This window comes from Lepidochelys olivacea, assembly GCF_965140295.1.
Source record: "Lepidochelys olivacea isolate rLepOli2 genome assembly, chromosome: 4".
NCBI classification, from domain to species: Eukaryota; Metazoa; Chordata; order Testudines; family Cheloniidae; genus Lepidochelys; species Lepidochelys olivacea.
In genome coordinates this window covers 145,268,083-145,294,609 of record NC_140414.1, presented here as the reverse complement: position 1 = coordinate 145,294,609, position 26,527 = coordinate 145,268,083, and the positions used below count along the sequence as shown (strand labels likewise).

At 43.2% G+C, this 26,527-nt stretch overlaps 1 protein-coding gene across 2 annotated transcripts in view; it reads right to left on the bottom strand.

The window, feature by feature from the left end:
* Positions 1-26,527, bottom strand: part of EXOC6B (exocyst complex component 6B) — a 449,074-nt gene that overhangs the window by 191,238 nt on the left and 231,309 nt on the right. For both annotated transcript variants that reach the window (XM_084627625.1, XM_084627626.1), the window contains exons 9-13: positions 13,654-13,737; positions 13,451-13,497; positions 10,902-11,022; positions 8,707-8,778; positions 7,999-8,096 (exon numbers count right to left, since the gene is read on the bottom strand). In XM_084627625.1, the coding sequence (XP_084483751.1) occupies positions 7,999-8,096; positions 8,707-8,778; positions 10,902-11,022; positions 13,451-13,497; positions 13,654-13,737 (422 nt within the window). The remainder of the gene's footprint in view (positions 1-7,998; positions 8,097-8,706; positions 8,779-10,901; positions 11,023-13,450; positions 13,498-13,653; positions 13,738-26,527) is intronic.

The window sequence follows — 26,527 nt, the reverse complement described above, 5'->3', positions numbered from 1 at the left end:
GGTGGTCAAAGAAGTAGCATAAGTGAATGTATCACATGGATATCACTCGTGATGAGCGCTCTGAGACTGATGAGTCATTTGAGATAATTATCTGCAAGGCCTAAGACCCAACCAAACCACAAGCAAAGGTCTAACCAGGTGACCACCACGCAGGTATATAGGCTCCTAATGAAAGCAGTCACTCCAGTCCGCTCCATGTCGCTACTTTGTTGGTAGTTCTGACAGACTGCTCCCTGCCAACCTGTTCCTGCCCGTTTCAACCTGTGCCTATCTCCACTCCTGCTCCAGCCTTCATCTATCCCTGATCAAGCCATGGCAGGTCTCCCAGGTGTGCTGACCTTTTGAGCAGACTGCTCCCCGACATGCTCACATCGAGTGACCAAAATGGAAACCCCTTGCAGTTGGTCCGCAACCTTCAGGGTCAACTTGCCCAACTGCAACAGGAAAACAATTCCCTCTGCTCCCAAATCCCAGCAGATCCAGTACTGCCGGCAACAGTCCCTCTGGGACATGGCCCAAAGGTTCCACTGCCAGAAAGATTTGATTGCAGATGCCAGAAGTTCTGTGCTGTTATTAACCAAAGCTGCTTTTTGTACTGGATGCATTCTGCAATATATCCTGATGACCAGACCAAGATGGGACTTCTCAGTTTATTGAACAGTGAAGCCCTAGAATGGGCCTCGCCACTTCTGGAACAGGCAAGCCTGATCCTTACTAATTTCAATTAATTAATCTCATACCATTTTGGTCCCATTTGATGATCCGAATAGCACTCGTATTGCTGAAGCTGCCTTGCAGTTTCTCAAACAAGGCCATTGGCCTGTCCCGCCACATGCCGTCTCCTTTCAGTGTCTGGTTGCTGGTACATCAAGGAATGAGGCAGGCCAGATCTACCATTTCTGCCAGGGTCTGAACGATGATGTAGAAGATGAACTGGTCTAGGTCAAACCCCCTCTATTCTGAACTCGTATTAAATTCTGCATTGGATCAAGAGTCATTTCAGTGACTCCACGAAAAGATGGCATGCCTGCAACCTCAGCAAAGCCCTGCTCCATTATGGCCATCCGCATGAACTGCTCCAAAGCCAGAGCCTGTGCAGACTGATGCAACAAGGCGGCACTACATGGGTGAAACAGTCTTTGCCTATACTGGATGGATAAAGCTCCTTTGCCACTGAGTGCCCCAGTAAACCCAGGCCTTTGGCAAATCTGGGAAATGACCAAATCCAGCCCCATTAGAGGGGTCACAGCTTTACGCAACCATGGAATCGAGTGTTCCGCACAAGCCCTCTCTTCTGCCATCATGTATCTTGGCAGCCGCAAACTGCCACTTTCCACATCTGCAGGTCTTGCTCCGTCTCTGCATCCTGACTACACCTGAGGCGAGCTGCACCCAGCTCGTGATACTGAATTCCATGGCTTCTAGTAATTTTATGGATGCAGGGTTGGCCAGTGTGGAAGTATCCCAATGTAGCAGTATCACCTCAGACCGAGTGGAGTCAACTGATGGCAGCATGCTGTTCTCAGGTCCAGTCACACATCAAACCGCATTCCTCCAGCTCAAAATCCAAGACCATATGGAAATTCTGCAGTTCAATTTCAATTCCATCGTGCTCTGCATTCCCTGGCTCTCAGTGCATGATCCAAACATATCTTGCAAGACACAATAGATATGATTCAAGTCAAGCTACTGAGGACCCTTGCTAGAACGTGCATCTATATAGCGTGAATTCGCATATAATGCGGTCACAGCCGTGGATCCCAAATGTAATTACTTTAATTGCAGTTCCTTTTGACGAGGTCCGCGCTATAACGCAGTACTGCGCATGGATCCCAAATCCTGCGTTCTAGCGAGGGTCCGGTGCACTGCCGGCAACTGTGCCTAGCCACGTCGCGTGCCCAGAAAACAAAAAGGGGGATGGAAAAGGCCATGGCCTTCTGTGTTCAACAGATTCAAGGAAGCAACAGTTCACTAATGCTTGCAAAACACCACAATTTTATTGACGTATTTGACCAAAGAAATGCTGACATCTTACCCTACATAGACTCTGTGACCTAGCCGGTGTCAGAATTCCATTTGGATGGATTTTACCCTTAATGGAACCAGAACTCAGGGTCTTAGGAGAATACCTGGATGAGAATCTAGCAAAAAATTTCATTTGTCCTTCCATGCCTCCTGCTGGAGCCTCTGTTTTGTTCATTTAAAAACAAGGACAGCTCCTTGCGTCTTTGTGTAGGCTACCTGTACTGAATCATAGAATATCAGGGTTGGAAGGGACCCCAGAAGGTCATCTAGTCCAACCCCCTGCTCAAAGCAGGACCAATTCCCAGTTAAATCATCCCAGCCAGGGCTTTGTCAAGCCTGACCTTAAAAACCTCTAAGGAAGGAGATTCTACCACCTCCCTAGGTAACGCATTCCAGTGTTTCACCACCCTCTTAGTGAAAAAGTTTTTCCTAATATCCAATCTAAACCTCCCCCACTGCAACTTGAGACCATTACTCCTCGTTCTGTCATCTGCTACCATTGAGAACAGTCTAGAGCCATCCTCTTTGGAACCCCCTTTCAGGTAGTTGAAAGCAGCTATCAAATCCCCCCTCATTCTTCTCTTCTGCAGGCTAAACAATCCCAGCTCCCTCAGCCTCTCCTCATAACTCATGTGTTCCAGTCCCCTAATCATTTTTGTTGCCCTTCGCTGGACTCTCTCCAATTTATCCACATCCTTCTTGAAGTGTGGGGCCCAAAACTGGACACAGTACTCCAGATGAGGCCTCACCAATGTCGAATAGAGGGGAACGATCACGTCCCTCGATCTGCTCGCTATGCCCCTACTTATACAGCCCAAAATGCCATTGGCCTTCTTGGCAACAAGGGCACACTGCTGACTCATATCCAGCTTCTCGTCCACTGTCACCCCTAGGTCCTTTTCCGCAGAACTGCCGCCTAGCCATTCGGTCCCTAGTCTGTAGCTGTGCATTGGGTTCTTCCGTCCTAAGTGCAGGACCCTGCACTTATGCTTATTGAACCTCATCAGATTTCTTTTGGCCCAATCCTCCAATTTGTCTAGGTCCTTCTGTATCCTATCCCTCCCCTCCAGCGTATCTACCACGCCTCCCAGTTTAGTATCATCCGCAAATTTGCTGAGAGTGCAATCCACACCATCCTCCAGATCATTTATGAAGATATTGAACAAAACTGGCCCCAGGACCAACCCTTGGGGTACTCCACTTGATACCGGCTGCCAACTAGATATGGAGCCATTGATCACTACCCGTTGAGCCCGACAATCTAGCCAGCTTTCTACCCACCTTGTAGTGCATTCATCCAGCCCATACTTCCTTAACTTGCTGACAAGAATACTGTGGGAGACCGTGTCAAAAGCTTTGCTAAAGTCAAGAAACAATACATCCACTGCTTTCCCTTCATCCACAGAACCAGTAATCTCATCATAAAAGGCGATTAGATTAGTCAGGCATGACCTTCCCTTGGTGAATCCATGCTGGCTGTTCCTGATCACTTTCCTCTCATGCAAGTGCTTCAGGATTGATTCTTTGAGGACCTGCTCCATGATTTTTCCAGGGACTGAGGTGAGGCTGACTGGCCTGTAGTTCCCAGGATCCTCCTTCTTCCCTTTTTTAAAGATTGGCACTACATTAGCCTTTTTCCAGTCATCCGGGACTTCCCCGGTTCGCCACGAGTTTTCAAAGATAATGGCCAATGGCTCTGCAATCACAGCCGCCAATTCCTTCAGCACTCTCGGATGCAACTCGTCCGGCCCCATGGACTTGTGCACGTCCAGCTTTTCTAAATAGTCCCTAACCACCTCTATCTCCACAGAGGGCTGGCCGTCTCTTCCCCATTTTGTGATGCCCAGCGCAGCAGTCTGGGAGCTGAACAGAATCACTATCAAGAACAAAAGAAAAGGAGGACTTGTGGCACCTTAGAGACTAACAAATTTATTTGAGCATAAGCTTTTGTGAGCTATAGCTCACTTCATTAGTCTCTAAGGTGCCACAAGTACTCCTTTTCTTTTGTGAATACAGACTAACACGGCTGCTACTCTGAAACCTATCAAGAACAAGTAACCCTTGCCTTTGTTGGAAAGGGTAGATTCTGTTGAGGTATTTATCAAGCTCGACTTAGTGCCACTTGCAATCTAGTCCACCTATGGGAGGGCAACAAATGGAAAATTGCATTTCACACCTTATGGTCATTTTGAGTACCTAGTTTTGCCTTTCGATCTCTCCAATGCCCCAGCCATGTTCCAGCACTTTGTCAATGACATTTTTAGAAGTGTTGTAAGACCAATTTGTCAGAAAAACCAGGCCCGCCACGATCATCATATCCTCCTGGTACTCACGCACCTCTGAGCAAACAGCCTGTAAGGGTTTCAGAGTAACAGCCGTGTTAGTCTGTATTCGCAAAAAGAAAAGGAGTACTTGTGGCACCTTAGAGACTAACCAATTTATTTAGAACTGAGTTTGACCACTGTTCTGTTGACTTCTTAGGCTACATACCATTTTCCCTGACAGAACAGGTATGGATCCTCAAAGACTGTCCAGTTGTGACGAAGTGGGAATTTTCTGTAATATTTTTATGAATGCCGTGTATTCCTCAGTTTCCCCTATATGCTACATTGTTTCCCAGTGGGTGGGCAAGGACTGTTTGCTCCTAACAGCCATAGGTATGAATGTTGTCTAGCTATCTGTGCCTTAGTCCCTGTATGAATGGAGCATCTGAGAAAACAATGGCAGATGCAATCACTAGGACATTGACACCTGAAGGGATATTGATTTCCCCCACTCTCCTCAGGGAAGCTGAGCATAATTCTCCAGCTAGAGAACAAAGGACTGGGAAGGTGTAAGAAGGGGAATAAGAGCTGGCTGCTGGAAGGAGTTGGGGCTCTCACCTGGGAACTGACCAAGACGGTCAGACAGAGACGCACACAGCTTGAACACTACAGCTTGGCTGGGCTCAGGGCTAACCAGAATAGCCTTCGCTTTGACCTTCATTTCTCTGTGCTGACCTCAGGACTTCCCATGCTGTGTTTCAGTTGACTAATAAACCCTCCTGCATTGACAAAGCTGTTTGAGTGTCACTGCAAATCCTTGCTGGGGTGCATTAACCCCTGAAGAGTGTATGAGTCTCTACCAGGACTCTTTCTCAGCTGGACTCACTGAACAGAGCTCACGGTGTGAAGCAGGAATGCTGAAGGCCTAGAGGTCCAGCCTACAGAGGCCGTGAAGCAGCGTGGCTTACCATGGAGGAGGAGTGAGACCTCAAGGGGGTCTGGAACACTGAAGGGATTCTTCCTAGAGACTGTTCCAAAGCTGAGGGCATAGCACTGATTCTGTGGATCCATGACACCATGATCATGGATTGAGCAGCCCCAAGAAATGTCCATGACATCTAGTGTTTCCCACGGTTTGCCAACTTCTACCGGAGATTCATCAAGGGGTTTTCGAAGGTGGTGATCCCAATTGCTCCGGAAAAATACTATATTTGCTTGGACAGTGGAAGCCCAGTCTGCCTTTGATCAATTAAAGGGAGAGTGTACATCAGCACGCATTTTTCTACAACCAAACCTGGCAAAACCCTCTAATGTCAAAGTAGATGCTTCCAATTATGCAATCAGGGTAGTTTTGTCACAGCGGCATGGGCCCCAGGGTGTGCTTCTTCCTTGTTTGTTTTATTCCCAAAAATTAATGCCCATGGATCAAAACTATGAGATCAGTGACAAAGAACAGCTGACTTTTGAAGAATGGCACCATCATCTGGAGGACACATGTTTCCCAGTCCAGGTATGTATGATCACAAGAATCTAGAATTCCTGTGAACTTTGGAAGCTCTCAATCAACACCAGATCCACTGGTTCCCCACCTCTTTTTTTTCCTGGTTCAACTTCACTTTGACCTATCATCTGGGTGCCAGGAATGATAAACCCAATGCATGGTTTCATATGAGGCAGTACTGGGACAAAGGAGATGGGGCTCTAGAACCTGCCACTATCTTGAAACCCTGCCATTTTGCCAATGTAGTAATGACAACAGCTTGCGGTCTCTCGTGAAGTCCCTTTTATCCCTCCAATCCATTTGCGGCAGAACTTATGTTGACTGATTCAGGCCTAGCTCCTGACTCTAAATGCTCAGTCAACAATGGGATCCTCTTGTACAAAGACTAGATGTATATCCCTGAAGATCAACCATGCCTAGCAATACTCTGGCTATGTCAGGATTCACCCCAATTGGCCACTTCAGTCACTGGAAAATAATGAGGCTGGTGTCTTGACATTTCTGTGGCCAAAACTGCATTTGTTCATCGAGCCCTACATCATCAACTCCTGTGACGTGTGTGCTAGAACAAAGGCTCCCTGGGGCAAACCCCTGGGTGTGCTAATTGCCCTGCCAACTCCATCTCAACCCTGGTCTTCCATATCCAAGAATTTTATCACTGATCTTCCCAATTCCCAGGGCCACGTGACTGTGTTGGTCATTGTTGACCTGCTTATAAAAAGTCACCTTTTGTGCCATGCCTTCAAATTCTCACTGTAGAGGTAACACCGCAACGGTTTTACAACCATACCTTGAAACTCCACGGCCTACCATCTAACTTTACATCTGATCAAAGACTGCTGTTCATTTCACATTTCTGGTGAGAGTTGTTTGAGCTCCTGCATGTGGATCTGCATGTCTCCTTGGCTTATCACCCCCAGACCAATGGAATGAGTGAACCAAATTCTTGAACAATACCACCATTGCTTTATCAGTTACCACCAGGATGACTGGGTTTTGCTTCTTCCTTTTGCTGAATTCATGTACAACAACTCTGACCACAGATCAACCCACCAGAGTCATTTTTACACCAACTATGGTTTCTACCAACAATTTTATCCATCCATGCCCCACAGCCTCCAACCTAGCTGAACACCTGCACTGTATCCAAGAGGAGTTGAAAGCCCATCTAGAATCAGCCAAAAAGGATTACGAACACTACACTGACCTCTGTAGGCAGGCAATCCCTCAATCACTGTTGGGGATGAAGTATGGCTCTCCACACAGCACTTTGGTTCTAGCCAAACTTCACGAAAAGTGGATTACTGATACCTTGGCCAACTGTGGGTCATCCAGCAGATTAAACCTGTAGCCTTTGAAGTCCAATTGCCCAAAAGGATGAAAATACAACTGGTATTCCACATCTCCTGGCTGAAAAAGCATATTGACTACACCTTTCCTGGATGAATTCAATTGCCCCTCCATCCAATGTAGTCCAGGGACATGAGGAGTAACTGGTAAAGATCTTGGACTCCTAAGTTCATCGAGGGGATCTCACTTACCTTGTTGATTGGGAGAGTTATGGTCCAGCTGATTGCTCCTGGGAGCTGGCCAACAATATATATGCATCTGCCTTACTTCGAGAAGTCCCTCAGTCACACCCCAAAAAACCAGGTCTGAGGATGCCAGGTAGGCGTCTTTTTTAGGGGTTGGAGGGAGGGAGGAAGGTACTGTGATGAATGTTCTGAGCCTGATGAGTCATCTCCGAGCCTGACGAGTCACTTGAGAAAATTACCTGTGAGGCCTATGGGCCCAGTCGATCCACAAGCAAAAATCTGACCAGGTGACCCCAAGGCAGGTATATAGGCTCTAAATGAAAGCAGACACTCCAGTTTCCTCAACATCACTACCTTGTTGGGAATGTTCCCTGCTAGTTGGTAGTTCTGACAGACTGCCCCAGCCCCAGTCTCAGCTTGTGCCCTGCTCCAAACCCTCCTCTAGCCAAGGTTGGTTGCCCAGCTTTGTTTGCAGCTATGTTGGTATTTCCTCTCCCTTTCCCAAGGTGGATAGGCTGCACCAAGTTATAGCAAGTTTAACATAAGCCAAATTTTAGACATAAGCATGCTGTTAGTGTCCCTTTAAATAAAAAAAAAAAACAAAACATTTTAGCCAGTATATAAAATATCTCTCCAAGTAAAGTCTTACCACCATGTATAAAAGGTTTCTTACCTGAAAACTCCTGACCATTTCTTTAGCAGCGTCTCACTATATTGGTCTCTGATTTCCAGTAGCATGTCAAACAGCTGGTTTACAGGGAAGCCATACCCCTGCATTGAGAAACGCAAGCACCTACATTCAGTAAGAAATGCTAACACGGGGATTTCCTCCTCCCCCCCCCCCAAAAAAAAAAAAGGGGGAGTAAATTCTACACTTCCATGACACTCATCAAATTTAATATGAAGTGAGGACTGCATGGCTCAGGGATTTAGTACCTGTGTACTAAACTCCAGGCAGCCAGTTCAAATCCAGACTAGATCAGTAACGATTGTATGTTCTTCTCTTTTTCACAGGTCTGGCTCCTAAGGGACAGGTGTGGACATCAGAAAAAGCCCTGTCACATTCAACACACTCGTAGGCAGTCTCAGCAGAAAGGCCAAGGGCCTACTTTGAACCGTAGAGGTGGCCTCTTTGGGTCCAGGTGGACCAATCACGTGGGTAAGGCAGAGTGGGCCACTGCCCACAGATTAACTGCCCTGTGCAAACAGAGTGTCAGGCTCCAGGGCTATCAGTCTGGCACCTGAATTCACACACCACTAGATAAAGAAACAGAAGTGACATGGTGAAGCAGTGCCCATCAGCCAGTTTAAATGGCTGACATCTTTCACGAGCACTACAGATGTTTAACGAGATGTACATTAGTGTCTGACAGTCACATACCTGGAGTGTATCTGCAAACAGAACTATGAGGTTCTTCAAGTCTAATACCAGATTTGGGTCAGAACAGTAAGCCTAAAAAAAGGGGGGGGAAATTGAAAAAAAGTTTTAATTGCTACAAATAGAAAAAACATCTATACATACTCTTCTGTAATCCTTCATTTTGTGTAATATATAGACACTTGATTCAGCCTTTATTATTGGTAGGCTTTTAATAGCCTTTTATTATAGAGCGTGATCAGTCATATCATGATACACTGTCACAGAATACAGAAATACTGAAACATTATCCCATTCCAGAACATGGTGCAATCAAAAGCTCTACAAGACACACAAGGATTTCAGTTGCTGTGAAGATACCCCAGCAAGATGTCTATAAAAGTACCAAGAAGTTACTGTATTTATCAGGAGATTGAGAAGGGAAAAGGTGCAAAAGCAGTGCACTGACAGATCAAAGACACTGAGTGTTATCTATTGTTGAATAAAATTGTTAATTACATTGTGTCTAATGTTAACCAGGTCTTGTAAAACAGAAAATACCCCAAATTCTGTATATTAAGAAGATTTCATTTTTAACTAGAGGGTTCTGGCAACATGAGGAAAACACATTGCATGCCTAGGTGTCAGCAATATTAACGTTCATACCATGATATAAACAATTACTACAGCTCAAGACTCTAGTCAGAAAGATACACAAGCTTACTGGGAACAGCTGATCAAAATCACAAATTAGGTCATACATCCTCTTTGCACATAATCTTTATATTAGCAGACAACCCTACTAAAGAGAAATATGCAAAATTTCAAACAGACTCTTATCAAATATATAATCAGTGATCCTAAACTGGAAAAAAGAAACTGAGAGATTTCAAGTCCATTGGAAACAAAGAGGAATGACTCTGTTAATCAATGTGACAGACAAAGAAACATTTCCCAATTCACTGCCCAAAAAACAAAGTAGGAAAGAAAGACAGTTCCCTACTACTCTCAGAAATGATAAAAGGTGTCCCACTCAAAAGCAAAGAAGAAAATCCAAGCATAATCCTGGCTGAAAGGACAGAGATGTAACAGGCTCACTAATGCGACAGCCTCCCACCAAATCAGAGATGAATGATAATATAGGATGGACATGCTGGGTCGTTATGCTGTCACCAAAATAAGTGTTTGGTGCCAAGATAATTTGATGATGACTGTAATATAAATGCTGAATGACTATGTAAAACTGCATGATTGTTGTAAAAACTATTCCTATCAGACACTTCATTCATTAAATTGGGCAACACTTGTCATGTTAGTAAAGTTATTGAAATTTAAAAAAATTGAAGTGTTTTAATTTGTTTTGCTCTCATGGTTTACACTGCGCCACCAGAAACCCCTGATTAAAAGAGTACAGCTTTATGATAGAAATGTTTGGGTCTATTTTTCTCTCTACATATCCCCTTCCTTATGGCACAAATGGAGTCAGCCAGCAAAGTGTATCTCCAGTCAACAGAGCTGCCACACTATGGAAAACCAGAGACACATAGGAAACATCTGCAGATGCTCAACTATTTGGGTATATCTGAACACCAGGTTTGTAGCATGGGTTCCCTTAACAGGTTTATAACATGAATTAGTCCCATCTACATTGGCAAAACCAAACCACCATTTTGTAACATCGTTTGTGCTCACCTAAGTGGTGAAAATAATTTTTAAAAAATACTTTCAGTTTTACTCATCCAAGACATTGTAACATAGGGAAGAAAATCTACTTATTTGTCATTAAAATGTATGATATTTAACCCTATGGTGTGTCTTTCACTGGCATTTACTTCAATGGAATACCAAAATGTCCATGTTTCAGTTTAGAATACATTACTCCATACAAAACACATTACTCCAATGACAGAGAACAAGTAAACTCCCCCTACTGGTGCATTCCAAAAATGGTCGACCAAATAATGGAGAAATGGAAGCGAGAGCCAGTATTTACTATTTTCAGTCCCCCAAACAGAGGAGAGCGCAGTGCAGGATGATCTGGACTATCCAGAGCCATGAGAGCTGAATAAAGCCTTATCAGTATATAGGTATATAAGCTGTATATTTTTTTTTTTAAAAAAGAACACAGGCAAGAAACACCAAAATAAAAATCTAACCCCTAAAGACTCAGATTGTTTACCTGTTGCTGCAAAGATAATGAATCTGTTGCTTTTACTTACTGAATGTGTTCTTAGCGCGGCAATAGTTTTTGACAGAGCCATTTCCCACAGTTCATCAATATAGGCTCTATTGACCAAGCCCTGGGTCGTATGTAAGATGTGATCTTCAACTACAAAAAAGCTAACAAAGGAGAAGGCACAGCTGTCAGACGGTAGAGTCCCTATGACATCAACATGGTTTTACAAACACATGCAACTGACACACGCAAAACTAGCAAAACTCTCATCCACCCCGCCCCCACAAGAAAAGCAGTCTGCTGCCCAATTCTGTCTACGTGCACAGAAATAAACACCAGGCGATAGACAGCTATAAAACCCCACTGACGTTTTGAAACTAAGCTTTAATTTGTTGCTAGCAGCAAGTAAACTGGTAAACATCAAATTTAAAGTATGTGTCAAGGAGACAGGTTTAAAATAATGTCACCAAAATCCAACACACCCCACAACACAGTTGTCAGAGGGCAAACACTTCCTATAATCTTTCCTACTGACCAACGGCTGCCTTGTGATCAGTTATGCTGTAGTGGAGGAAAGAGTCTTTGGGAAGATGCCCTGTTCCGCTTGAAAGAAAAGGGAAGGACAGCAGGATTATGGGAGTGGAGGGAACTAATCAGCAGCGACTTGCCTTCTTGCTCATTTTCCTGCATTCATAAACTCAATCCATGCATTTGTTTAGTCTCTGGCTTTCAAGTCTGTGCCAACTTCCCTGCCTCAGAAATGACAGGTTTTTTTTTTAAAGCAGTGCTAAATAAAGTAAACTGGGTATCAGCATATGGAATAAGAATCAGGTATTTCAGTACATGGGATATTTCCAATTGTAGGAATTTTTAATCACAGAAGCATAAGAGTTAGACCTAGAAGTGACCTGTTACATCACCCAGCCGTATCTCTTGGCCCATCTAGGACTGTGCTCTACAGCACATTTATTAAATGTCTTGTCCAGTCTGCTTTTAAAAGCTGAAAGCATGGAGGTCTCCACCCAGTCCCTTGAGAAGATAAGAGATCTCACATCGTCAGGAAGTTTTCCTGACTTTTAGCTTATGTTAGTTTTTCCTTCATTTTTTATTACCTCAGTGTTTCACCTCAACCATTTCTTCTTCTCTGGTGTTTATACTTTTCACATGTCTGTAGACTTATGTTCCCCTTAGGCATTGCTTAGTCAATTTAGAATTTCAGATTTTTTATAAGACAATTATTCTGGCTCCATGACAGAAGACAGGGGCATTGTTCCCAAGAAATGGATTCCCTAAACAAGTCACACAGAAGAGTCCATATATTTAAACCAGAAGCAAAGCTAGCAACTTCAGCTTTAACCTGTTCCAACTGCTCCAGGCACGCTGTCCATCAGCCGCTGATGTCAGCAGGACTATTCATGTCCTTAAAATTAAGCATGTTTTAGTACTTTTTTTGACTGAGGCTAAAGTGCACAGCACCTTGCAGGATCGGACCCCAGATGGTCTAAACACATTGCATTATTCATGTTGCTACATTAATTAATTAATATCTTCATTATAAATCCCTGTTTATCTGTTTATAACCACCATAAAGTATTGTTCATGGCTAAAATAAGGACAGTCTTACAACACTTTGAAATCCTAAAATGAAAGGAAATCTACAGATACAAAGTATCTTTTTTTATTATTAATATGGAGGCATAACTCCTAGCCACATTACTATATCACTAGGTTTCCCCCCTAATTTGAATTATCCCTCTAGAGTCCAATCAATCCACTCCAATCTCTAGTTACCAAATATTTTTGCCAAATCAGAACAAGGAGTAATAAGTGACGCGCAAGCCATTAAAAAGCTCAAGACAGAAACCCTAGATTATATAAAAATATCTGCTCAGTGGAGGAAGCCCATTAAGGTATTACAAATCAGTGTCAGGATGCTATCAGTGTACATTTTACTAATGTTTGCTGCTCAGATGGATATAAATGCATGCTGTGATTTACATTCAACCCTGGTTGATTACATTTCTCCAGCGTATCCCATCTTTTCAGGGGCAGCAGCCTTATCTTCTCTTCACTCAAATTCGGGCCATTTTTTGGAAGACTGTTGCTAGACTGTAGTTTGCAGCAGTAACTAACTCATTTTTTAAGCCACAGGAATAGAGGCTGAATGATCACACCAGCAAACATCCTTTCCTGAGCGAGGCAAGGAGTGGGATATCAAAGAACTATAATCAAGAGGATTACAACATCTGCATAATTCAATCAGATTGGCCTATTCATCTCATTATAGCAGCAAGTTGACATACACCGTGCACAAAACATGTTTACTCTCTTGAACTCACTGTGAAATTTGCAAGCAGTGCACAATAACTGTTCAGTCTTTAGAAAGCCTGCACTAGTGACACAGCACAGGTTTATGGGTGCAGTAAAATATGACTCTCCTCTTAAATGTTTAGGAAGCACAAACCACACTTTTCCTGTTTTGGCTCCTAAAAAGAATTGTCAGAAAGATCAACATTTCCTTTTTTTGTGTGTGCTATTCAATAACACAGCACACACATATTTCGAGAATGTGTATATAAAAAGAATACCTACCCTACAATTTGATTAAAATACTTCCTGTAGCCGTCTAAAGTTTCGTGCTGCAACAAAGAAAAGGGAACAAAGTTTAAAACGAAGAAGGGCAGTACAACTGGGAACAAGAGACCACACACATAGAACAATATGTGCAGAGATAATGTGCTGCTCCTTTATTAGGCAAAGTCTCTTTGATCACTAAAGCTATTAGACAGTCATACCATATTTGAGGGGGGCTGAAGCACCAGTCTAGCCTGTTTTCTTCTCTGTTTCCTGTAGTAGTTCTCAAAGGTTTCTCTGGCACCCTGAAAAACAGATCAAATGAAGTCAAGTTCCTGGCCTTAGAGTTAACCCCAATCACCTCCACATACAACTGCTGCTTTTACATGTTAAAAGTTGATTTACACCATTTTTTTCTGACATCAGTGTCAACATTCCTTTAAAAAGCTTGATCCAAATACCAATTTGTTCTGGATAGTTATACAGGTAACTATTTTGGCACAAGTATTTCTGAAGAAGCCTGCTATGTTCACAGACACACACTCTTCCAACACTACTGTGCAGCATTTCTGCGAGCATCCACGTCTGCATAGCACACTTACTGTACCACAGTGCAAACCACAGTTCTAGCAGATTTAGCACACGTCAAAAAAACCTAGGCATAGTGGAAAATGAAATCATTTCAAGAGAGAACAAGCAAACCTTTTGTGAGAAGGAACAATCAATGCTGGAAAAAGGTTACAGAAATTCCTTTAGACACTTACATGTCCCTTACCACCATTATAGTTGAGCACCCTCAGTAAAACCCAGACCTAAAAATCTAGGACTAGAGCTCTGGTCCTACAGTTCTATACAGACAGGCCTCTCCCACCTGACACAAAGGAAGCTACCTCAGTTAAGCTACACATGGTGAGTGGTTTCCCCCTCACAAGGGAACTTGAGGAGTTTCTATTTTTTTTATCATTTGGTGACTGCTTCATCTTGTCCACATCCAGGAGGGTGGCCATCCAGTCAGCACAAAAAAAAAAAAAAAAAAAAAACTTCTGAGCATCCTCAGAATCCCCCTTATTGAGGCATCAAGACATCCAAATTCTGCCCAGGTTATGTGGCTACTGCATCACCTTCTTGTTTTATCCCTTAGCATTCCTACCTTACTCTGTTACCATCCTTCCCTCCCCACCCTCTTACCTACTGACTGCTATACTTACCAACATGCCTCCAGCTTCCAACCAGGACACACCACAAGATCCACTGTCTACAGCCAAGCTTTAAGATACAACCGCATTTGCTCCAATCCCTCAGACAGAGACAAACACGTACAAGATCTCTATCAAGCATTCTTAAAACTAAAATACCCACCTGCTGAAGTGAAAAAACAGATTGACAGAGCCAGAAGAGTACCCAAAAGTCACCTACTACAGGACAGGCCCAACAAAGAAAATAACAGAAAGCCACTAGCCATCACCTTCAGCCCCCAACTAAAACCTCTCCAGCGCATCAAAGAGTTACAACCTATCCTGAAAAATGATCCCTCACTCTCACAGATCTTGGGAGACAGACCAGCCCTCGCTTACAGACAGCCCCCCAACCTGAAGCAAATACTCACCAGCAACCACACACCACACAACAAATACACTAACCCAGGAACCTATCCTTGCAACAAAGCCCGATGACAATTCTGTCCACATATTTATTCAAGTGACACCATCGTAAGACCTAATCACATTAGCCACGCCATTAGGGGCTCATTCACCTGCACGTCTACCAATGTGATATATTCCATCATGTGCCAGCAATGCCCCTCTGCCATGTACATTGGCCAAACCGGACAGTCTCTATGCAAAAGAATAAATGGACACAAATCTGACATCAGGAATCATAACATTCAAAAACCAGTAGGAGAACACTTCAACCTCTCTGGCCACTCAGTAAAATATTTAAGGGTGGCAATTTTGCAACAGAAAAGCTTCAAAAACAGACTCCAAGGAGAAACTGCTGAGCTTGAATTAATATGCAAACTAGATACCATTAACTTGGATTTGAATAGAGACTGGGAGTGGCTGGGTCATTACACATATTGAATCTATTTCCTTAAGTATCCTCACACCTTCTTGTCAACTGTCTAAATGGGCCATCTTGATTATCACGACAAAAGTTTTTTTTTTTCCTCCTACTGATAATAGCTCATCTTAACTACTTAGTCTCTCACAGTTTGTATGGCATCTTCCAACTTATCTGTCTGTGTGTGTATACATATATACATATATACATACATATATACATACATATATATATATGTTCCATTCTATGCATCCGATGAAGTGAGCTGTAGCCCACGAAAGCTTATGCTCTAATAAATGTGTTAGTTTCTAAGGTGCCACAAGTCCTCCTGTTCTTTTCACCCTCTTACTGTTTCACATCTGAAATTGGATTACAAAATCCTTAGGGCAGGGACAGCGTCTCTATTTGCACTTTAAAGACCAAACATTTTTTTCAAATACTGTACAAAACAAATAAGAACAACTCCTCCTAAGTATTTTTAGTCTGCTCCACGCACAACCAGAGACTTGGGTCTTTTTTGTTTAAATGGAGAAAGTGAATTAAAAAGCCAAACAATTGTTTCTATACTTCCCACACATAAACCTCCTCCCCATATTATTGTACAAACAGAGTTTGAGTTAACAGCCCCTTTATTAAAAGGTTCTCAGGAAATTTATGCCGTTAATATTACCAGCAGTGCAGTCACACACGCTACCCTCCTTTGTGTGTAGATTATGGAGCTCCAGCAGGTTAGGTAAAATGTAGCCACGCTGATTTCATTGTGAGGCCCCTCCAGATATCGTCACCCATGTGCTCTGTGTACCTATATCAGAGGTGGGCAAACTATGGCCAGCAGGACCATCTTGTCCAGCCCTCGAGCTCCCAGCTGGGGAGTCTAGCCCCCGCCCCCCCCCCCCCGTTGTCCCCACTCCCCCGCAGCCTCTGCTCATTGCGCTGCCCGCGCTCTGGCCCACCGCTCCTGCTGGGCAGCGTTGTGGCGTAGCTGGCTCCGGTCGGGCAGCAGGGCTACGAGCTCCTGCCGCTCTGAGCGGCATGGTAAGAGGGCGGGGAGCAGGGGGGCTGGATAATGGGCAGAGGGTTCTGGGGGGTAGTCAGGGGACAGGGCACAGTTGGATGGGGCAGGGCCGTCAGGGGACAGGGGGGATTGGATAGGGGGTGGGATCCAGAGGGGGCGGGATCCAGAGGGGGCAGTTGGGGTGGGGTTCCCAGGAGGGGGCGGTCAGGAGACAAGGAGCGGGGGGGTTCAATGGGTTGGGGACTTGAGGGGGGCAGTCACGGGGCAGGAAGTGGGAGGGGATGAATAGGGGACGGGAGCCAGACTGTTTGGGGAGGCACAGCCTTCCCCACCCGGTCCTTCATACAGTTTCACAATCCCGATGTGGCCCTCAGGCCAAAAAGTTTGTCCACCCCTGACGTAGATCTTGGAACACAGGGTTTTCAGGTTTGTAACATTGGTTCTCTATTTGTTAGAACATATACAATACCTTTGTCCTTAGTGAAGGTCAAAAGACAAACTAAGACTTGGTATAAACTAACTCAGACCTGGCTTAAGCTAGGGCAAATCCCCTGAAGTCAATCAAGTTGTTCCACTTTGTACCAGGGCTGAAATTGGTTTTAAGTCAACAACAAGTTTGACATTCTGCGGAAAAGGACCTAGGGGTGACAGTGGACGAGAAGCTGGATATGAGTCAGCAGTGTGCCCTTGTTGCCAAGAAGGCCAATGGCATTTTGGGATGTATAAGTAGGGGCATAGCGAGCAGATCGAGGGACGTGATCGTTCCCCTCTATTCGACATTGGTGAGGCCTCATCTGGAGTACTGTGTCCAGTTTTGGGCCCCACACTTCAAGAAGGATGTGGATAAATTGGAGAGAGTCCAGCGAAGGGCAACAAAAATGATTAGGGGACTGGAACACATGAGTTATGAGGAGAGGCTGAGGGAGCTGGGATTGTTTAGCCTGCAGAAGAGAAGAATGAGGGGGGATTTGATAGCTGCTTTCAACTACCTGAAAGGGGGTTCCAAAGAGGATGGCTCTAGACTGTTCTCAATGGTAGCAGATGACAGAACGAGGAGTAATGGTCTCAAGTTGCAGTGGGGAAGGTTTAGATTGGATATTAGGAAAAACTTTTTCACTAAGAGGGTGGTGAAACACTGGAATGCGTTACCTAGGGAGGTGGTAGAATCTCCTTCCTTAGAGGTTTTTAAGGTCAGGCTTGACAAAGCCCTGGCTGGGATGATTTAACTGGGAATTGGTCCTGCTTTGAGCAGGGGGTTGGACTAGATGACCTTCTGGGGTCCCTTCCAACCCTGATATTCTATGATTCTATGATTTCAAAGAGAGGCATTTATGAGCCAGAAGCTGTTTAGGAATAGTCTTTCCCCATGTCCCATCCTCTCTGTCTTCTGACATTACTGCCATCTGTCCCCTCATGCTCTCCCTTCATTTTATCAGCTGGTGTGGGATAATAGGATTGCAAGTCAGGGATTCACAGACTTCAAAGCCAGAGGGCACCATTATCATCATCTAGTGTCTGACCTTTTGCATAATACAGGCCAGAGAATTTCACCAAGTGACTTCTGCCTGCATCTAGTTGACAGCTTCTTTTAGAACTTTTAGAGAGACACCCTTAACACTCAGCTCCTTCCTGCAACCACAGGTCTCAGACCTCCCCTTCCACCTCAACCTAGCTCCTCTGTGAGGATGGAAGCCATTTCTCTGCAGGTAGACTCCCCATTGACGACTCCTGTTTGTTATGTCATCAGTGTTAGAAACATCAGCTTCATACTTGCAGGTGGAAAGAAACTAAGGCAGAGAAACTCCAAAACTCAATGTAAAATTGAGCAATTTTTTTTACAATGGAATTTTCCTTTAGAAAGGTGCCATCTGGGGATTTAATAGGACTAGCCTCCTTCTTAGGAACTGCAAATGGTGCCCCTACCTAAAGCGCTAAAAATCTTCACACTTCTTAGCTCCCAGACTTGCATCATAAGCTCACGAAAGCTCATGCTCAAATAAATTGGTTAGTCTCTAAGGTGCCACAAGTACTCCTTTTCTTTTTGCAAAGACAGACTAACACGGCTGTTACTCTGAAACCTATCATAAACACACAGACATTTGTCAGGCTATTGTTGCTATCCATTTCCTCTGACCTCCTAGTGAGTGGGATGACAGTATTGAAACCAAGCTTCTTGTCCCAACTCCACCAATGATTTGCCCCGTCACTTTACGCATGTCATTTAACTTTTCTATGGCTCAATTTCTGCAATCTCTATTAGTGGCATAATGATGTTTAACTGCCTTACAATGGGTGTTTGTGATGTGAAAAAGTTTGAGGCCCGTGACAAGTACAAATTACGATATGCTAATTGTAGAATCTTTGAAACAATTTCTACACATCTCTGCATCTCCTCTATGCCATGCAGCAATCCGATGGCTATTATTCAAGCACTTTTTAAGACCAAACCTTGCAACTGTATCTTCATTATGGGCCAGAGTTAGATTCCTCTCCACAAATATGGTGAAAAGAAAAGGAGTACTTGTGGCACCGATGAAGTGAGCTGTAGCTCACGAAAGCTCATGCTCAAATAAATTGGTTAGTCTCTAAGGTGCCACAAGTACTCCTTTTCTTTTTGTCTCTCTACTGACTACCTCAAAGGGTGAACCTACCAAACACACCTCTGACAGCATCATTCAGATTCTTGATTGAAACCACTCAGACTAACATGGGGCAGTCGCCTGTTAACATTGAATTCACAGAGCAAGCTCACATTATATTCTAGTTTTTCCTTCCCGAAAAACACTACTGAGAAAAGCAACCTCAACTGACTGGGTGAGTTCCAGCAGCGTACAGCACCCTCTGGGAAGTGCAAACAGATGAGGTTAGGTGCAATCTTCAATGCGGAAGGCAGTACACGGGATTCCTTCGGTCACTGAAACCAGCCACTGCGATAGCTTTATACAGAATCTTCTGAGAGTCAATTGGTGGTTAATTTCCAATTATTTCCTGTACACAGAGGTTGTCATCTCACCAAACAATGTAGGTGAGATTTTGAGGTGACCTCAAGGGCTTATTGGAGTCTTCAAACGCAAGTCACTAGGACCACAACAGCAATTTGAAACTGGTCAGACATTTTAAAGAGTAACTTAAAGAATAACTTAATCCACGATGAAGTTTCTGCTCGGAATAGCTCCCAACCAAGGCACACTTTTACTCATCCCTCAAGATGCACAGCTAAGAACTCTCCTTCCTTTCCATACATTCTAAGGGAAAAGATGAGGAAGAGTCCCAAATATTGCCCTTACCCTCTCCTACCATTCCCCCAGCCACCTGTTCAAGTGCACTCTTCCATCTTCCCAGCATCCCATACCCCTTTTTGCTCAAGTCACCTAGTGACTCCCACAATCTCTCTGCTAGCTCTGACAAGGTCACACTCTCATTGTGCGTGCTCTGGGGCATTACCCTCCAAAAACACTACCTAGGCAACAGGGCTCTGTACAGAAGGTGCCTTTGGTGTTGAACCTCACTGCAGAAGAGCACTAAGGAAAGCCTACCTCACTCAAAAGCCGCCAGTGCAACCAAGCATCTGTCTTTCCCCAACCCAGTGTTTGGGAGCTAAATTGCCAGCTTTGTTTTCTGAAATATTTTCTATTTGTCTTTTTTAAATACTCTGCCCATCAGCAATTATTTTACACAATAAAATAAGGGGGGGGCGCGAGAGTTGTGTGTTGAAGATGAAATATTTGAGGCAGCTTTACAATGTTCCCTCCCTTTCTTTCCAACGTAAGAAGAGGCTAAGACTGACAAACGATTTCCCTTTGGAAATCACTCCAGAGACACAATGTGTGGAAGTGTTATTGCTTGACTTTAAAACCGAGTATTGAGACTTGTGGCTTTATCCATAAACAGGTCTCTTCATTTTTGAATGAAACCTCTCTATCCCGCGCAAACTGCCATACTTCGTATACTTCAGAAAGCAAATGCCTCCATATTTCAATATATCAAATGGCTTGAGTCCTAGATTTGAAGGGCTGGGGGGGGGGAGAGACACCGTAATTGGAAGACAAATTTGAACAGAGATCCTAGAGATCAGAGATAGACAAGACATGCTGGTTCATCCCACTGATCTCACAGGCAATGCCATACTGTTCCCTGCAGAACCTTGTTCAGCCAACTTTTAAAACATCCCAAGTAATGTGAACGAAGAAATTATTCCAAAGCATAAACCGAGCTCTCTCAGGAAGTCTTTCCTGATATTCCTGATGAGTCAGCAGCGTGCCCTTGTTGCCAAGAAGGCGAATGGCATATTGGGCTGCATGAGTAAGAGCACTGCCAGCAGATCGAGGGAAGTGATTATTCTCCTCTATTCGGCATTGATGAGGCCACATCTGGAGTACTGCATCCAGTTTTGGGCCCGCCACTACAGAAAAGATGTGGACAAATAGGAGAGAGTCCAGCGGAGGGCAACGAAAATGATTAGGGGGCTGGGGCACATGACTTATGAGGAGGGGCTGAGAGAACTGGGATTGTTTAGTCTGCAGAAGAGAAGAGTGAGGGGGGATTTGATAGCAGCCTTCAACTACCTGAAGTGGGGGTTCCAAAGAGGATGGAGCTCAGCTGTTCTCAGTGGTGGCAGACGACAGAACAAGGAATAATGGTCTCAAGTTGCAGTGGGGGAGGTTTAGGTTGGATATTAGGAAAAATTATTTCACTAGCAGGGTGGTGAAGCACTGGAATGGGTTACCTAGGGAGGTGGTGGAATCTCCATCCTTAGAGGTTTTTAAGGGCCACCTTGACAAAGCCCTGGCTGGGATGATTTAGTTGGGGTTGGTCCTGCTTTGAGCAGGTGGTTGGACTAGATGACCTCCTGAGGTCTCTTCCAACCCTAATATTCTATGATTCCACCAACATTTTCCCCCTTTCTTAATTTCATCCCATCCTCTTAATAATATTCCCCTGTACATCCCTAAACAGTTTCTCATTCCTTTTTTTGTTCTGCACTCCCCATATATTAGAAAGTGTGTTTTTCCTGGGTTGTTGCTTTGCTAAACTATACATATTTTCACTCTTGATCTATCCTCAGTGTAGTCAGCCCTCCAAAAGTTATATTTGTTTCTATTCTGTGAAAGCCCTCTAATACATCAGAATTGTTCTGGTAATAAGGTGACCAGAAATGAATGCAATATTCCAGGTTTGTGTATTTTTAAATCTTTTATAAATGAGTCAATATGGAGGACAGAACTGCCATAGGCAACGAATAACCTATATTTTATATTGTTCCCTTATAATCACTACACAGTGTCATTACTAATGGTTACTTCTGTTCATGTCCCTATTTCTCTTTTTCTAAAATGCTATCATGTTAGTATCTAAAGGCTGTTCAACAACCAGATTGCACAGAGAGCCTATTAAAGCATCACTGACCAACTCATGTTGTCCTGCCACCCTTCCTATCGCTTTACTACTCATCTGATCTTTTCTATAGATGGTCTCCGTGTCTTCTTGTCAGTCACAAATGTTCTCAGCTTCTTTCTAGTCATATCATCGATTACAAGGCCACAAGGGACCACTGTGATAATTTAGTCTGACCTGCTATATATCACAGGCCAGAAAACTTCCTCACAATAATCCCTAAAGCATATCCTTTAGAAAAACATTCCATCTTGATTTTAAAATTGCCAGCGATAGCAAATCCATCATAAACCTTGGTAAACTGTTCAACTGATTAATTACCTTCACATTTAAAAATTTACACACCTTATTTCCAGTTTGAATTCACCTAGCTTTAATTTCCAGCCATCGGATAATGTTGTACATTTCTCTGCTAGACTGAAGAGCCCATTAGCAAATATATGTTCTCCAAGTAGGTCCTTATAGACTGTAATCAAGTCAGCCCTTAATGTTCTCTTTGACTGAGTTTCTTGAGGCTACCATTTTAAGGCTTGTTTCTAATCCTTTAATCATTCTCTTGGCTCTTCTCTGAACCCTCTCCAATTTATCAACATCCTTCTTGAATTGTGGGCATCACAACTGGACATAGTATTTCAGCAGTGGTCATACCAATGCCAAATACAGAGGTAAAATAACCTCTCTACTCCTACTTGAGATTCCCCAGTTTGTGCATCCCAGGATCGCATTAGCCCTCTTGGCCACAGAGATGCACTGGGAGCTCATGTTCAGCTGATTATCCACTACGGCCCCCAAATCTTTTTCAGAGTTACAGTTTCCCAGGACAGAATCCCCCATCCTGTAAGTATGATCCACATTCTTTGTTCCTAGATATATACATTTACATTTCACTATATTAAAACACACACTGTTTGCTTGTGCCCAATTCAGATTGCTCTGCATCAGTGATCTGTCCTCTTCATTATTTATCCCTCCCGCAAATGTTCCTAAAAGCAGCTGTTTCACTCTGCATAAATTTAATACTCAATAACTAATACATTGGGCATATCTGCAAAATCTATTCATCTCCTTTTTTAAAAATAGAAAAAGACAAATATTAGTGGCCTAACAAAACAGAAGTCACATTGAAAATATCTTCACACTCCACACATCTTGAATCAACTAGCAGCTACAGGACAGAGAGTGAGGTTTCTAAGGTATGTTTCAGAGGATCTGCAACTCACTATGAAAACTTTCCTCCAAAGCAGACTATTGTCTGTGCAAATGGTTTTTTATATCTCAGTGCCTGTCTCTGGGGTAGACAGTCCCCAGAAAAGAGGGAAAAAACCACACATGCTTGCTCATTTATTTAGATTTATTTGATTGGAACAGATTTCTCTCCCTCCCTGCCCCCCACCATTCAAGCAGGCAGCCAAAGATTCAAAATTACAGTCACAAACTGCACATTTATTCTAATCACCGGTCCAGGAAAAGCCATCAATAACACCATATGTTTTATAAAATTACTGGGCAGAACTTTATTTTTCAGATTAGCTTTGGAGCATCCAGTTCACAAACTTGGCAATGAGCGCCAGATAATTAAACTTGTTGATGATCACCACATCAGCTGCCATAAGGGAAAATGAAATATAATCACATGAAGGCAGATGCAAGATTTAAGGAATCAAAAAAAAAGCTCTAGCTAAGGGGTAGCAGAGGTGAAAGTGCATCCAGTTATGAATTACATGAGGATAGTTACAGTAAGTTTCATGTTTTTCTTTAATATACATTTTCATCTCATTTATTTTTCCTGCCATTTCAAATCATTAATGCACGGCTCCCTTATTTCTCAGAAGTTTCACAACTACATGCCTAGCAAAGGGTATTTTGGATCCAAAACATGCTGAACATGTCACTTCTCCCTAGGATAACAGAGGTTTAAGTGGTGTTAACCCTGAAACAGAAAACCGTCCCATGTACAGAATGTACTAATCATTGAAGAGCAGTAGGTCACTGTGTAAAACATGGTAGTGATAACACTTTGCCCGGATGCAGTGATTGTCAGCTGAGACACTCCAAGCATTTTACAAGTATTTTTTAATCCTCATATCACCTTTAACATCTGCAGAGACCAGCTAGGACTTCTGTGAGATCTCACGCAAAAGAGTCAAAGTAAATGGCACAGTTTGCTATTTATGCACCTCAGAAGGTGGGAGGGCTGGGTTAGTCATGCTGGGATTTGAACCCAGAGTTACAGGGAGTCCAGGTATTTCAAACTAAAAGATTTAGCACAGCCTTCCTACCTACTATAGTCAATTAGTGTTTGATTCTGTACCTGCTCTCCAAGCACAACTGCTATAAACATTGATAAGAATTGTATCTATGGAGTAGCAGCCGTGTTAGTCTGTATTCGCAAAAAGAAAAGGAGTACTAGTGGCACCTTAGAGACTAACCAATTTATTTGAGCATAAGCTTGAAGCTCACGAAAGCTTATGCTCAAATAAATTGGTTAGTCTCTAAGGTGCCACTAATACTCCTTTTCTTTTTGTATCTATGGAGTGGCTACAAAATTAGTCCTCTAATGATTTGGAATCACCTAGGTTTCCAATCCAAAAGAAGCGCCATTAATTTATAGCACTGGGAATCCTCTATCCACAGTTTATCTCATTCTAAATACCGCAGCTTTGGTTTAAAGTAAACAGGTTAACAATCAACTTGATCTTCCGCTCATCAGTGATGAGCCTGAGTTAGAGCATGCTCCCATCTGGATTTATGGATGTATTTAGTATTTGCTACTGTTTGGCTCAGGCTCTTCTTAAATTGACTTTTGGCATTCACTGGCTTTTTGATCCTTGCTAAGACTTTGCTCCATGGTGATTTTCAGTTCCACGCAGACTTTCCCCCTCCTTCATTTTCTTTGAGAGACTTACACAGCATCTCAACAAAAACAAAAGTGAGATCAGCTCCATCGTTACAAAACCCACTCTGAGCTTTACACAACTGTTCACAAAAGTAAGTAAATAAGAGGATTTTTGTACCTGCCTTCAAATTACCTGAAGTAACAGGCAGAAATTAACTGGGTGATCTGAAGTTGAGGGTCATTCTTGCAAACTCTCTGTGCACAAAATTAATACCAAAGACAACAGCAGTTCCACGAACAACAGACTTGCAGGATTGGGATCAAATGCCCCGATCATTTTTAGCCATTTACAATCCCAGAACACTCTTTGTGAGTTGGTGATGCTATGGTCTTCGCCAAACTCCAGTGCTGGAGATTACACTCTGCCAGGCTAAACTCCTCCACCAGTTTTAACTAGATACAGTATACGCTTCCTTCTCTACCCCATCGAGTAGTGCTGCTGGGCTTTATTAACCATCACCTTGAACTGGCTGAAATGATACCCGTGGATAGTTTGGATCTTATTTTAATACATGTGTTTGAGTGCCAATGGTGCATTTAGCACCATGTAAATATTTTAAACCCGGGAAATTGCAGACCAGTCTGCTTAACTTCAGTACCCGGAAAGACAATGGAGCAAATAACAATGGTGCAAATCAATTAGTGCAAATCAATGGTGCAAATCAACTACAGAAACACAACATAGATAGAGCTACTATAAGGTGGGTGTGTAACTGGTTGGAAAACCATTCCCAGAGAGCAGTTATCAGTGGTTCACAGTCAAGTTGGAAGGGCATATCAAGTGGGGTCCTGCAGGGACCAGTTCTGTTCAATATCTTCATCAATTATTTAGATAATAGCATAGAAAGTATATTTCTAAAATTTGCAGATGATACCAATCTGGGCGGGTTTGCAAAAGCTTTGGATGATAGAATTAAAATTCAAAAGGACGTGAAAAAACAGGAGAAATGGTCTGAAGTAAACAGGATTCAATTCAATAAGGACAAATGCAAAGTACTCCACTTAGGAAGCAACAATCCGTTGCACACATACAAAATGGGAAATGACTGCCTAGGAAGGAGTACTGTAGAAAGGGTTCTGGGGGTCATAGTGGATCACGAGCTAAATATGAGTCAACAGTGTAACACTGCTGCAAAATAAGCAAACATCATTCTGGGATGTATTAGCAGGAGTGTTGTAAGCAAAACACGAGAAGTAATTCTTCCATTCTACTCTGTGCTGATTAGGCCTCAACTGGAGCAATATATCCAGTTCTGGGCACCACATTTCAGGAAAGATGTGAACAAACTGGAGAAAGTCCAGAGAAGAGCAACAAAAATGATTAAAGGTCTAGAAAGCATGACCTATGAGGGAAGATTGAAAAAAACTTGGTTTGTTTCATCTGGAGAAGAGAAGACTCAGAGGGGACATGATAACAGTTTTCAAATACGTAAGAGGTTGTTACAAGGAGGAGTGAGAAAAATTATTCTCTTTAACCTCTGAGGATAGGATAAGAAGCAATGGGCTTAAATTGCAGCAAGGGCAGTTTAGTCTGGACATTAGGAAAAACTTCTGAACTGTGAGGGTGGTTAAGCACAGAATAAATTGCTTAGGGAGGTTGTGGAATCTCCATCATTGGGAATTTTTAAGAGCTGGTTAGACAAACACCTGTCAGGGATGGTCTACATAATATTTAGTCCCGCCTTGAATGCATGAGACTGGACTAGATGACCTCTCAAGGTCCCTTCCA